Source organism: Rhinopithecus bieti, unplaced genomic scaffold (assembly GCF_001698545.2).
Source record: "Rhinopithecus bieti isolate Rb0 unplaced genomic scaffold, ASM169854v2 scaffold_16999, whole genome shotgun sequence".
NCBI lineage: Eukaryota > Metazoa > Chordata > Mammalia > Primates > Cercopithecidae > Rhinopithecus > Rhinopithecus bieti.
The window spans coordinates 2,178,276-2,193,708 of record NW_016808939.1 but is presented as its reverse complement, the minus strand read 5'-3'; the positions used below and the strand labels follow the sequence as shown (position 1 = coordinate 2,193,708).

At 38.2% G+C, this 15,433-nt stretch overlaps 1 protein-coding gene across 1 annotated transcript in view; it reads left to right on the top strand.

The window, feature by feature from the left end:
- Positions 1-15,433, top strand: part of DDX60L (DExD/H-box 60 like) — a 120,073-nt gene that overhangs the window by 29,402 nt on the left and 75,238 nt on the right. Inside the window, 5 exon segments of the mRNA XM_017887899.1 lie at positions 1,957-2,098; positions 3,148-3,303; positions 11,342-11,447; positions 11,882-11,997; positions 13,538-13,698. Coding sequence (XP_017743388.1) covers positions 1,957-2,098; positions 3,148-3,303; positions 11,342-11,447; positions 11,882-11,997; positions 13,538-13,698 — 681 coding nt within the window.

Genomic DNA, 15,433 nt, shown 5'->3' with positions numbered 1-15,433 from the left:
TTCTTTAGTTCTTCAAGGCTTTGAAGCTGACAGAGTTAAGGAATAGGCTATGAGGCAGAAGGGAGAAGGAAGAGTCAAAGATGACTTTCTGGTTTCTGGCTAGGCCAACTGTGTGAATGCTGCCACTGTAAGAAGAACATTCTGAGGAGGAAAATAATGAATTTGGGAAATAGTGAGTTTGAGATGGTGGCAATGAGACTTCCAAAGGAAATACCTAAAAGGCAGTTTCAGTATTCTTTGGACTGGGAATAAAAATTTGGATCAGATATTTCAAAAAGAAGGGAATGGTTTATTAGTGTTAAATTCTGAAGATAATATGAGGATGCTGACAGAAAATTCAGTGACTTTAATAGCATGAAAGTCAAGGCCAATTATTATTACTATTTTGAGACAAAGTCTTGCTCTGTTGCCCCGACTGGAGTGCTGTGGCATGACCATAGCTCACTGCAGCCTCAACCCCCCAGGCTCAAGTGATCCTCCCACCTCAGCCTCCCTAATAGATGGGACTATAGGCACACGCCACCATGCCTGGCTAATTTTATTTTTTGTAGAGGCAAGATCTGGTCATGTTGCCAAGGCTGGTCTCGAATGCCTGGGCTCAAACAATCCTCCTGCCTCAGCCTCACAAAGTGTTGGGATTATAGGCATGAGCCATGGTACCTAGCCTAGGCTAGTTATTATTAAGAGCTGTTTTGGTAGAGTGATGGGGTACAAAATCTATGGAATATTCAACAATAATGAGTGGATGGTTATAAAATAAAGGTAGTGGAGGCAACTCTTTCCTTGGAGTTGGTCTTAGTTCATCTGTATTCTTTTTTTTTTTTTTTTTTTAAGGGAGACCAGAGTTTTATCATTACTCAATTCAGTCTCCCCTGAGCATTTGGAGATCAGAGTTTTTAAGGACAACTTGGTGGGCAGGGGGAAGCCAGTGAGCCAAGAGTGCTGATTGGTCAGGTCATAGATGAAATCATAGGGCGTTGAAGCTGTCTTGTTGCACTGAGTCAGTTCCTGGATGGGGGCCACAAGATCAGATGAGTCGGTTTATAGATCTGGCTGATGTCAGCTGATTCATCAAGTGCAGGGTCTGCGGAATATCTCAAGCACTGGCTTAGGTTTTACAATAGTGATTTTATCCCCAGGAGGAATACTGGGGAGGGTCAGAATCTTGTAGCCTTCAGCTGCATGATTCCTAAGCCATGATTTCTAATCTTTTGACTAATTTGTTAGTCCTCCAAGGGCAGTCTAGTCCCCAGGAACGAAGGGGGTTTGTTTTGAGAAAGGGCTGTTCTCATCTTTGTTTCAAACTATAAACTGTAAGCTAAGTTCCTTCCAAAGATAGTTATAGTTCAGCCTATACCCAGGAATGAACAAGAACAACTTGGAGGTTAGAAGCAAGGTGGAATTCTTTAAGTCAGATCTCTTTCACCATCTTAGTCATAGTTTTGCAATGGTGGTTTCGATCCCTCCTTTTGGGTTTTATAACATCTTAATCTTAAGGTCTTGGCTAAAGAAGATGGAAAAAGGGCAAAGACTGCTCTAACTTCTTCCTGCTCACCAGGGGTGTAGTGGGGGTAGGTGCTGACCCCAAAGTGAGAGAAATGGAATCATTTGCAACTGTCTGAATGTACTTATGCAAGCCTGTGGGGGATTCCAGGACCTACATGACGAAGGTGTTAGTATTGTCAGCTATAGTTTTAGTACCACATTAAGGGAACAGTATACTATAAGGTAAATTATGAGTACTAGGATAAGCAGTGCAATTCCTAGTTTTAAAAGTAAAGACATGAAAGCATTAGTCTGGAGACTTATAGACCACCATCTGTAATCTTTGTGGTTGTAATGACTTTATCATTCCACCCAGAAATGTCCCTTGTGACCTACCTTACAGGGGGTTAACCATGAGTATGAAATTATTCCATGACTCCCTGCTAATAATGTTTTATTTTTAATTTGCAGAACAAGTGGTGTGAACATTTCATTTTAAGCAACTTAAACGTTTTGGGATGCTGGAATCTGAATTTAAATCATGTTTCTGACTTGTATGATGAACAATTGTTAAAGAATATTGCCTTTTACTATGAATTTGAAAGTACTCAAGGTAGTACCTTAATTATGTATTAACATTATATCATAAACAAATTATATAAAACCCTTATAAATTTTCCAGTACATACCACAGCAACATTTTTGTTTGTTGAAAACCTTTGTTTGTGTGTGTACATACTTTTATGTATTTTATTTTACTTCACTTAATAGCATTTGAAAATGAGTTTAATGCTATGACATAATATTAAGTTATATTTTATTTAAGTGGTAGATGCATATTTTATAACACTTACTGTAATTAATATAATCCTTTCACTATTTTGAACATTTAAGGATGTATTGCATTTTCCTAAAATAAATAAAACTGCATTTTGGTACATACATAATTTTGCCTTCCTTTGAATATTTTATAGAGTAAGTTATCTAGAGTGGCTTACATAGTCAGAGAATAATAAAACGTTTCAAAACATATCTTTCCTGAATGAACATTATTGAAGTTTGTTGGGCTTCTGGCATTTAATTCCCTTAGATGACAAACATTTGAATAAACTCACTGCATAAAATGTAGCAAATTTTACTAGTTTTAACAAAATTCTCACCCTCTCTATATTCTGTAAACTCTTTAAAACTTGTTTTAAATTAGTTTTAAAGTTGCAAGCTTATATGTAGCATATTGTTCTTCATTATTTTAGGAAATAATTGTATATTTATCATTAGCATTATTTAATAAGGACTACGATTAAAACGGTGATGTTCCTTTGTTAATTTTTTTTTTTTAGCAGGGAAGGGTATCTCAGTATGTTGCCCAGATGGCCTTGAACTCTTGGGCTCAAGTGATCCTCCTGCTTCAGCCTCCTGAGTAGCTGGAACCACAGGCCCATGTCACAGGAACTGGCTCTGCATTATATTTAAAGAGAAAATGACTTTAAAAAACTACTGTCATAGTGTCATGACTAATTTTCATGCATATATGTAACTCACTCTAAGTTTCCATATCTGATCATCTTCCCAGAGCTCTATGAATTTATTCAAAAAAGATGCTCTGTGTGTGTCTGCATGTATATGACTTTTAAGATTTTAATATTTTTTATTGTAATGCAGAACCACATTTGAATTTGGGAGATTCCATTAGGAGGGATTATGAACACCTGTGGAATGTTGTGTCACACCTGGTTAAAGAATTTGATGTTGGAAAGTGTTTTCCTCTGAGAACAACAAGAAGACCTTTTCTTGGACAAAAGAAATCAGTCATTCAAGGTATTAAATGGGTAACTTAAAGTGGAACAAAAGCATGTTTTTCCTGAACAACTTTTAGAAGCTCTAATAATTCAATTGTTCCAAGTGTAAATAATTTTCCTTCACTGTGCTTTCTTGTTTACCGCTTAATTGAGGTTTAAGATACATATAATAATGTGGTTAAAGTAAACCAGTGTGCACAGTAAAGTCTGGTGAAATTTTACACAGATATATACATCTGTGTGATAACCACCCAGATCAAGAGAGAGGCCATTTCCAGTACTTCAAGAGAAAGTTCGTCGTGCCACTTCCCAATCCATCCTCCCCCTCCTGTCATCTCTTTCACAGACTTCAATACAATTTCTTAGTTTTGTCTGCTTTGAACTTTGTTGGGATGGAATTGTGTAGTGTATATTCTATTTTTTTTCCTGTCAGTATAATGTCTGAGACATTCCTGCCTGTTGTATTTACCATTATGCTTAAAAGTTATTGCTGTGAACTGTCTCTTTGTATGAATATATTACACTCTGTCCATTTGGAGCATTTCCTAACTATTGGCGATTGAATTGTTGAAGAAGCAGTAAAATGATTACAAAGCTGCTGATGGATATGAAGGAGGAACTAATGAATGCTGTGGGAACTAAAGATTAAGAGACACAACCCAGTCTGGAAAGGTTGACCTCTCTGAAGAAGTGAAGAGAAGTGGAATGAGTCATGGTCTGAAGGATGAGTAATAGCTGGGGGAAGGGAAGAGCAAAAGGTTTTCCAGAGGGGCACGGTACTTTAGAATTCCCCAAGGAGCTGAGATATGTTTAGTGTGACCAGAGAGGAGAAAAGCTGATGAAACTGAGTAGGGGGTACTTGTTGGCTCTGTTAAGGACTTAAGAAATTGTAAGAGTAATGAGAAGTGATTGAAGGGTAAAACTGTTATGAATATTCTTACATATAACTTTAGGTAGATATATGCATTTATTCACTTCAAGTGTATACATAGAAATGCAGCTTTATGAACTACTGTCCAAATATTTTCTAAAGTGATAGTTCCAAGTTAAACTCCTACCTTCCATGTGGGCATTTTGGAATTTTAGAATTGCTTCCCAGCCTTGTCAATCTCTCTTTTTTTTTAATGAGACAGAGTGTCACTCTGTTGCCCAGGCTGGAGTGCAGAGGCACCATCATGGCTCACTGTAACCTTGAACTCCTGGCCTCAAGCAAACCTTCCACCCTGCCTCCCAAGCTGTTGGGATTACAGGTGTATGCCCAGCCTATTGTTAGTCTTTTTTATTTTGGCCATTCTGATGGGTGCGTGGAGGTAGCTCCTTGTGGTTTTAATTTGCATTTTCTTGGACTTTTCATCTGTTATTGGCCATTTGAATATCCTCTTGTGAAATGCCTGCTTATCTTTTGTCTGTTTATAAAATACAGGTCATGAGTATTTCACAAGTCTGTGATTGATCTTGAATTTACTTTTGTCTGGTGTAAGAGGGGTTATTTCTTCACCCTCTGTTCTCTTTCATAAGTTTATCCTTGATCCTTGTTTATCCTTGAACCAATATAAAAGTTGATTATGATAGTTCTGTAAGAAACTTTGGTTTTGGTAGTGTAAGTGCTCCAACTTTGTTCTTTTGAAGATTGTTTAGTTTATTCTGAGTCCTTTGCATTTTCATTTTAAATTTTATAATTGGCTTGTTAATTGGTAATAATAACTTGCTGACATGTTGATTATTGTCATATTGAGTTGAAGACCCTTTTGGGAAGTGTATCAGTTAGGTTTCTACCAGATAAACAGAACTAGTAGGATACATCTATTAAGAGATTTATTGCAGGGAATTGCCTTACCTGATTATAGGGACTGGCTCGGCAAGTCCAAAATTTATAGGGCAAGTCTTAAGGAAGGAGAGGCTGGAACTTTGGGGCATGAGCTGAAGCTGCAGGTCACAGGTGGAATTTATTCTACTTCAGGGAAACCTCAATTCTACACTCAGGGACTTTGAGATGATTGGATCAGGCTCATCTAGATTATCTAGGATAGTCTTCTTTACTTAAAGTAAATCGATTGTAGTCTTTAAGCCCATCTACAAATACCTTTACAACAACAACCAGATTTGTGTTTGATTGGATAACTAGGGAACTATAGGCTAATGAAGTTGACACCTAAAACTGACCATTTCAGTCTACCTCTTATCATCTGAGCACCCATATACATATCCTTAAACCATACTTAATCTCCCAATAAAGGCACTAACAAAACCACACTTGTGCTTAACATGATATAACTATCCTGCGTACAACCAACAGCATGTTAACTCTTCCTTCAAAAGATAACGCTAAGTTCTTGGGCAATTTTCACTCTTCTACTTTGATATCCTGTAACCTAATACTGTGATACAAAGCATACTTTTATGACTACATTGTACGTAAACTGATAAAAGAAGAAAACAAAAATGCCTGCTTAATAGATATATTTTCAAGACAAAATAAGGAAGAAATGCCCCTAACTATTACAGTCCTCATTTCTGCAACTGGTCACATGGTCATAGCTGGTATTTATGACTGCCTCCTCCTCCCATTACCTATTCCCTACACCCTTTGCACCAGCAAGCACCTAAGCTGGTCATGGTTCTTTGTCTGAAGTCCTCCTTTTCCAGGGCCGCTGTCACAAAGCACCACAAGCTGGTGGCTTATAGCAACAGAAGTTTATTCTCTTACAGGTCTAGAGGTTAATGTCTGAAATCAGATTGTCTACAAAATTGATTTCTTGTGGAGGGTCTGATTTAAAAGCCAAACTGTAAATGGAAAAACTAAACTTTGTAAAATATTTCAAAGAGGTTTATCCTGAGCTATATGGGTGACTGTGGCCTGGGGAAAACACAGTCCCAAGAAGTCGTGAGTAAGTGGCCCTGAGGTGGTTGGGTTACAGTTTGCTTTTATACATTTCCGGGGGCAGGACTTACAGGCAAAGACATAAATCAATACATGGGAGGTATACACTGACCCCAAAAGGCAGGATATCTTGAAGCAGGGGCTTGCAGATTATAGGTAGATTTGGAGATGATTTCATTTGTAATTGTTTAAAGGAACAAAGCTTTGTCTAAAAACTTGGGGCCAGGCACTGTGTCTCAGGCCTGTAATCCCAGGACTTTGGGAGGCCGAGGTAGGCGGATCACAAGGTCAGGAGATCAAGACCATCTGTCTAACAGTGAAATCCCGTCTCTACTAAAAATGCAAAAAATTATCTGGGCATGGGGGCAGGTGCCTGTAATCCCAGCTACTTGGGAGGCAGAGGCAGGAGAATCACTTGAACCTGGGAGGCAGAGGTTGCAGTGAGCTGAGATCGCGCCACTGCACTCCAGCCTGGGTGACAGAGTGAGACTCCATCTCAAAAAACAAAACAAACAAATAAACAAAAAACTTGGAGTCAGCAGAACGGTTTAAGTTAATACCAGGAGTCTGCTCATCATCATGTGATGTTCTGCCAGAGTCAGGTTATCAGAGCAAGTCACGGTATACTGAGTCATAGTGGCCTGTAGGGCGCATGATGTCACCTTTGGCATGGCCTTAGGTCTTGTTCATGATCTTATTGCCACAAAGAGTTTGTTCTGTCTGTTTTGCAATCTCTATTTTAACATTAATGCTAGTCAGTTTTTGTGTCTAAACTGCAAAAGGGAGAGGGGTATAGTGAGGCCTATCTGACTTCCCTTTGCATCGTGGCTCAGAACTCAGTTTTAAAGGTTTCTCTGGAGTAACCTTGGCCATTAGGGGGTCCATTCAGTTAGTTGTGGGGGTTGGGCTTTGGATTTTATTTTAAATTTACAATCCCATGCCTCTCTCTCAGCTTCTGGCGGCTGCTGGCAATCCTTGGTGTTCCTTGGCTTGTAGATGCATCGCTTTCATCTCTGCCTCTCCCTTTACATAGTGTTCTCCTTCTCTCTGTGTGTTCCCTCTGGGTCTGTGTGCAAGATTCTCTGTTCTTATAAGAACAGCAGTTATTACATTAGGCCTCACCCTAATCCACAATAACCTTATCTTAACTTGATTTCATCTGCAAAGACCCTATTTCAAAATAAGGTCACATTCACAGATAGCGGTAATTAGGACTTGAACATGTCTCTTCAAAGAACACAGTCCAATCCAATCCTTTGTCCCTTAAGGGTACGGATCCATAGAGTACTGTTTGCATTGGGTTGTTGTAGTTTTCCATGGACGTTAATCACATGGCATGGTAGTACGAAGGGATGTACTACGAGATCCTTGAGGGATCGCCTGAATTCTGGACATACTTTTTCTTCCCCCTCCATTGAGTAGTAGCAGCCCAATGTCCCCTTGAGAATCAGGATCAATCACAGCAGCCAGCACAATAACCCTTTCCTTTGCCTGTTGATTCAGAGGCACAAGGAATTCAAAACGGCAAGATGGCAGTCCTAACTTCTAGTTCAACAGAATCATTGTGTCTCCTGGTGGAAACATTCCTCTCTTTGGAACTAAGATCTCTAAACAGAACATAGGGTTGCCAGAACAGAAAGCAGAAATTTTGCTAGCATATCACTTAGGGGTAATAGTTTGTGGAGTCATCCCTTTTCTATCCCTGGAATCCTGAATTTGTGAATTATGCCTATAATTCACAAACAACACTATATGTTGGACACTAATTCAGAGCAGTTACAGCCTTCTGGAGAACGTTGCCCCAGCCTTCAAAGTATTTCCACCTAGCTCACACTGTAACTGTGTCTCTAAAAGGCTGTTAGACTATTCTACTGAGGCAACTGCTTCAGGATGATGGAGAATGTGGTAAGACCTGTGCATTCCATGAACATAGACCCACCGCCACACCTCATTTGCTGTAAAGTGAGCTCCTCGATCAGAAACCATATTGTGTGAAACACCAAGACTGTGGATAAGGGTTCTGTAAGTCCAAGGATGGTGTTTTTGGCAGAAGCATTGCATGCCGGGAGGTAACTATATCCAGGGTAACTGTCTATTCCAGAGGGAATGACTCCTTTCATGAGGGAAGCAATCTAATATAATCAGCCTGCAATTGTGTCAGCCTGGACATGTTGCAGGGCCTTCTCTTATTCTTGGCTCCAATAAGAACTAGCAGCTTTTCAGGTCACTTGATAAATAAGCCAGAATAGTACACCTAAGTGAGAAATATGTTGCCTTCCAAATTCACAAAGGCCCACCAAGCATTATACTTTATTTTTTATTATAGGAGGGGGCCAGATGCAACAATTTCCCTTCTCCTAAGAAAGGATATCTTGCTATGGCCCGTACAACTGGACTCCTACAAGTTTTGCAGAGGTGGAACATCCTTGAATTTTTGTTCCATTCATTTTCTACCATCAACAAATTTTGCTGAGATGGAAATTATCTGAATTTTTGCTGAATTTATTTCCTATCTTTGACATACAAATGTCTTATTGGTATGTCAAGTAGTGTCCACTTTTTAATCACTGGATCCGAGCAGCGTAATATCAACTATGTGATGGACTAGTGAGATGCTTTGTGGAAGAAAACTTTTCTTCCAGAAAATTCCCTGGGGCTAAATTATGACATAGGGTTAGGGTAGGAGAGTGAAGGTGTATTTTTCTGGCCTTCCCAGCTGAAAGTAAAGGGTTCCTTGTGGTCTTTATTAACAGGAATGGAGAAAAAAAGCATTTGCCAGCTCGATAGCTGCGTACCAGGTACCAGGAATTGTATTATTTTGCTCAAACAACGAAACCAACCCTGGAACAGCAGCTGCAGTTGGAGTCATCATAGGGTTAAATTTACAGGAATCTACTGGCAGTTTCTAGAATCCGTCTGTCTTTCTGCATAGGCCAAATAGTCACGTTGAATGTGGATGTGAGGAAAATCACCACTCCTGTATTGTTCAAGTCCTTAATGGTGGCGTTAATCTCTGCAATCCCTCCAGGAATGCGGTATTACTTTTGGCTTACGGTTTTTCTAAGTATAGACAGTTCTAGTGGCTACCATAAGCCCTCATTCCATAGGTCAGGGAACCAACCCGGGGATTTGTTGAGTTGCTGGGTATGTCTGTCCCAGTTACACATTCTGAAACTGGTGAAATAACCACACAGTAGATTCAGGGACCGACTGTGAGATGAACTTGAGAGAAAACTTCATGAGTCACCTGACGCTCCACAAGCCCTTACTGACTGGGGGGTGGGAGGTTGGGGGCACAGTGACATTTTGGGTCGCCTGGAATTAGTGCCAGTTCAGAATCAGTATCCAGTAATCCCCTGAAGTCAGATGATTTTTCTCCAGTGGACAGTCACTCTGATAAATAGCAGTAGGTCCCTTTGAGGATGACTGAAAAAAGATGAACAGTATGAGTTTGGGCAGTGGAGCAGGGTCCTTCTTCAAAGGGTCTCAGCCTTCTCTCCAATCAAGGGATTCTGGGTCTGTAACGGGGCTTAAGTTTAAGAACTGATTAGGAGCCATGACTTGTGATTTAAATTAGGCATTTGTTCACTTTCGTTAGAACTCTTTCTCTTATACAGATCAATTTAGAATTTAGTGGAATGCCCATCTATTGTTTTTCTCTAGGAACACTAAGACCAGCTAGCCAATGCCGTAGGTTTCTGTGAATCAGACTATTCAGATTACTGCTTAGACTTTGCCGTCCATTATGGTAAGCATAACTACCTTATCTTTAGTGATTAAGTGCTGCCACTTGGCCCCTGCCACCCCAGAATTGAATTATCCCTGTTGCATTTAGGGAACCCAGTTTGCTGGTAGCATTTCCCACTGCAATTTCTGACTTACACAGTAGAGTAACCATGGAGCTATTCCAGAATTCTGGGGTTCCCCTTACAATTTTATTTCTCATAGTTATGGTGGAAGGTGTGTCCTCTGCACCCTTATGGGTTGAATGAGCAGATCTTACATGAGAAGTCACTCTGACCTTCCAATCTCTGTAAGCCTTTGGATACCTTAGGTCAATCACATGTCCAATCGGAGTTTCAGAAGCAGATAATAGAGACATCAGAGGAAGAAATATCCATAGATAATGACTGAAAATAATTTTTTTTTCTGATTTAATGAAAGACACAAATACCTGGAGTTAGGATGCAGAAATGAGTCTCATGTAGGACATACACATATACACATTCACGCATCTATGCACACAACGCACATACACACCCAACTAGATACATTATAGTGTAACCACAGCATACCAGAAACAAAGTTCTCTTAAGAATTAGAAAGAAAACAGTTACCTACAAAGACATAAATTGCTAGTAGACTTCTCCACAATAACAATGAAAGCAAGATGGTAATGAAATAATATCTTTTAAGTAATGAGACAAAATAATGGTTGTTGGGGGATAGTGTAACCAGCGTAAATATAACTTATGAATGAGGAAATAATATAGATATTTTCAGATGCATGAGAACTGAGTTAACTAGCATCATATCCTCATTAAAAATATTTATATATGATACAATTCAGGAAGAAGGAAATAGTCCCAAGGGAAAGTGAGAGATGCAAGAGGAATGCAGGTGGGAATTGTGGATACATTGGCAGAAGGATATTGCCCAGAATTTAGGAATGAGGAAGGAGAAGGATTGTATTTTTTCATCTATAGTTTTGAACAAAGCTAAATTTAAAAATTACTCTAAAGAGTATTTGTTGATACATAAAATACTTTTATTATTAATTTTTTCCTATTTTTGTCATTTTCATGGAGACTTTTATGTAGGTGAATTCTGAGTGATGCTTCTTTTTTCAAGTGCTGTTATTACTATACTGTGACTCATTATTCATATTGTGAAATAATAAAAAAGAATAAGTATTTGGAAATGGAAAACCTACCTGTTCATCTATCTAGTGATCTGTTACCATCTACATACATATGTAAATGGCTATATACTAATTTTTAGTATACTGGCTTGCTATAACATGTTTGCTTTGAGGAATATCTCATTTGGAAGCTCTAACTTGGTAAACTTTAATAAAATTTATGTAAAACATTGTGCATTTGAAATTTTAAAAATAATGTTCAAAATTCATATCGGATAGTTACACCTTTCCTCTCAAATTTGTATTTGTTTTCAGAAATCTCCTTGGAAAAGATGCCTAGTGTGGGTTTTCTTCCAATGACATCTTCTGTAATTGATGAATTTGTTGGAGATATGATGAAGGATTTGCCTATTCTAAAGAGGTATAGAGTAAACGAAGTACCTGATTTAGTGCCATTAACTCTAAAATACTAGTGAAATGAATGACTCATCAAAATGTCTATGTAATATATCATATCAGGATATGGTAAATTCTATATAATGTGACTATAATACATTTAAGTGATTGTAACATCTAGTATGGCAATATGATTTGAACATTACTATATAAAAATCTATGTTATTTTGAAAATATAATAAAATTACTTCAGCTATAAAGTTTACTACATAGTTGTTGATATGGATGTGACTGTTACAAGAATGACAGAAATTCAGGGGTTTTATGTCTCTGAGATTTTGTGACCCATATTATATCACAAAATAGAAAAGAGATTTTTTGATTTCTATATTATAGCCTGAAGTTTGCTAAAATTTGAAAAACCTAAAATTTAAAAAAATTATTTATTTATTTTTACAGTGATGATCCAGTTGTTCCTTCACAGTTTAAAGAAAAGACATCTGATGAACTTTTGCACTGGCATGCTCAAAGACTCCTTAGTGACGACTATGACAGGATCAAATGTCACATTGATGGTGAGCTCTGTAACCACAATAAAATAGAGCTTATACGAATTGCCTTTGCTGCTCTTTTTATTAACAGTGAAAAGGCATTACACATTATATTTTGAATGAGATCTATCTATATATTATATATAATACAATATTTTGAATGAGATCTCTATATATAATATATACTATATATACACATGTATATATACACACACACTATATATATATACAATTGAAGAGGCACTGTAGGAAGCATGCTGTCTGAAAAAAATCCCACTATATTATCTGGTGTGCATATGTACGTATGCATGCAGATATATCTGTTAATTCAAATAGACATTTATTAATCTTTTAAGGACATACATATGCATGGTATTGTCATGAAAATATCAGATGCTGTTTAAGTGGGAAAGATAGTTGATGGTTTTAGGAATCTGTCTATACCTTGAAGTAAATATGCTGATACAGCCATAGTCTTCCTAAAATTTTAGCTCTTTTCCTGCTAAACTATTGTCTAGTTGATTGCATGCTGCTAAGTACCAGCATAATTGTGCCCATGAAAACTCAGTAATGAGGAGGGGTTGAATCTGCAAAAAGTAAAGCCATGAAACAATTAAAAATGGGTCGTAAGGAAAGAAATTCATGGATCTTTTCTTCCTGGTTCATTCTTTTAGTGTCTTTCTCCAGTCCCATGTTTATTTCCACCCATTTCAGAACTAGTAAAACTTTTCAGAAGGATGTAGAAATAAGTCAAGTAAGCATGCCAATTGCATATAGGAAGAAGTCTGTTTATTTAAGTGTCTTCCAAGATTCTGCATGGTGTGCTTCCAGAGTGGTTTGATTTGTGATCACATACACAAACACAGAAAAAGCAACAACATCCAAAACAACAAAATGTCAGCTTATTTATTATATCTTTTACGTTTGTAAAGAGTGTTCCTAGGTCTCAAGTGAGTCTAAACTTGCTTCCTGGAATTTTCTGTCATTTGAATTTTTGCATGGTGGAAGATAATTGGTATCAGCATCTGTGAGCTGCAAGCTCCTAAATATTTGTGACCAGAAGTAGAGGTTTTCCTTTTTAGGAATGCAAACAGAATGTTTTAGGTCTGGGGTCAACAACCTTTTTCTGAAAGGTCTAAGTGATAAATATTTTAGGCTTTGCAAACCAAGAGACAAAAATTGAGAGCATGATGTAGGTACTAATATAATCATTTAGAGTGTAACCAATTACAAAAAAATGTACTGATCAGATTTGACCATGTGGACCTAGTTTGTAGACCATTGTTCTAGGTAAATGTGCTATTATGCTGTCCCCAACCTGCCTCTTCTTCTCTTCTCCTGCCAAATGACAGGGGGCAATGTCCATGCACTTGGAGCGGGACATTAGCAGAGCTTTGTCTTCTCTCTTCTTCAAATAATATAGGGAATTGTTTTGTCAGCATATGGTAGTCTGATTTCATTGGCAAATACTAAATTATTATTCTGGAGTCAAAAAAATGTGTGGGTACACATATATAACAATATTTTAAAATACATGTTTACATTTTAAGTCTTTCTATTTCAGAACAATCTAGAGATCCTCATGTTCTTGATTTCCTGAAAGAGAGTCAGGATTATCAGCAATTTTATGGGAAATCATTAGAATCAATCTCTACAAAAGTCATTGTAACTGAAACTACTCAACCAAAGGAGGATTCCAGTGGTGCCAGTGGTAAAATGTTACAGGTAGATCTCATATAGTTTACCTAATTTTTTCTTTGATGTTGTTTTGCTTTCTTTAGGCTCATATTTGTCTCTAGAGGTGTCTTCCATGCTCTTCTTTCTCATATTTGCTAACTATCTTAGTCCATTCTCATATTGCTAGAAAGATATACCTGGGATTGGGTAATTTATAAAGAAAAAAGGTTTAATTGGCTCACAGTTCTGCAGGCTGTACAGGAAGCATGGTGGCATCAGCTTCTGGGCCTCGGGGAACTTCTTTAATTTTTTTTTTTTTTTTTGAGACGGAGTTTTGCTCGTTGCACAGGCTGGAGTGCAGTGGCGCGATCTCAGCTCACTGCACCCTTCGCCTCCTGGGTTCAGGCAATTCTTCTGTCTCAACCTCCTAAGTAGCTGGGATTACAAGCACCCACCACCATGCCCAGCGAATTCTTGGTATTTTTAGTGACCACAGGTTTTCATCCTGTTGGCCAGGCTGATCTCGAACTCCTGACCTCAGGTGATCCACCCACCTCAGCCTCCCAAAGTGCTGGGATTACAGGCGTGAGCGACTGCGCCCAGCTTTCAAGGAACTTACAATCATGACAGAAGACAAAGGAGGAGACAGCACTTCACATGACTGGAGTAGGAGGAAATGTTGGGGAGGTGCTACATACTTTTAAACAACCAGATCTTGCACAAGTCACTCATTCACTATCATGAGAACAGCACCGAGTGGGATGGTGTTAAACCATTTATCAGAAACCCCCTCCCCATGATGCAGTCACCTCCCATCAGGCCCTGCTTCCAATGCTGGGGATTACAATTCTGCATAAGATTTGGTGGGGCCACAGACCCAAATCATATCACTTGCAAATGAGTTATTTCACTTGCTTGCCATTAGAAATTCTAAGATTACATAAAATCTAGTATTCTATCCTTTTTAGAATAAGAAAAGATAGATTTTTCTGATAACAAACTTAAAGCATTAAAGGATTACAAGCTTGGATTTAGAAAAGTCAAATTTAAGTTAAAAGAAATGTTTGTGATCTGGGTCCAGTGGCTCACACCTGTAATTCCAGCACTTTGGGAGGCTGAGGTGGGCAGATCACCTGAGGTCAGGAGTTCAACACCAGCCTGGCTAGCCAATGTGGCAAAACCCCATCTCCTCTAAAAATACAAAAATTAGCTGGGCATTGTGGTGGGTGCCTGTAATCCCAGCTACTCAGCAGGCTGAGGCAGGAGAATTGCTTGAACCTAGGAGGCGGAGGTTGCAGTGAGCCAAGATCATGTCACTGCACTCCAGCCTGGGTGATAGAGCAAGACTCTGTCTCAAAAAAAAAAAAAAAAAGAAAAGAAATTTTCATGTATTAGTTTAATTATAGTGAAAATCTTTTACATAGAGGTGGCAAAATAGGCCTAAAATTTCCATCAGCTTTATTATTTTGCCTGATTTTGAAAACTGTCTATGTTTTAAGTCATTTATGCCATTAATCTGTCCTGGACTTTTGTTTATATTAAAGATAAGACCAGGTCTTCTTGAAAGGGTGGGAATCTTCCATACCTATTTTCTTTTTCTTCCTGGCTTTACACTAGACCATGCTTGTTTACAAACTTAGAATCCCTATAATAAAAAAAAAAAAAAAAAATTAAAAGGTAATGTGGAAAAGTATCAGGTAACACAAATGATAGTGTTTATGACTGAACAAATGGTAGATTTTATGGCTCTGCTTGGGGAGGTACTACTTTGCGATCATTCTTC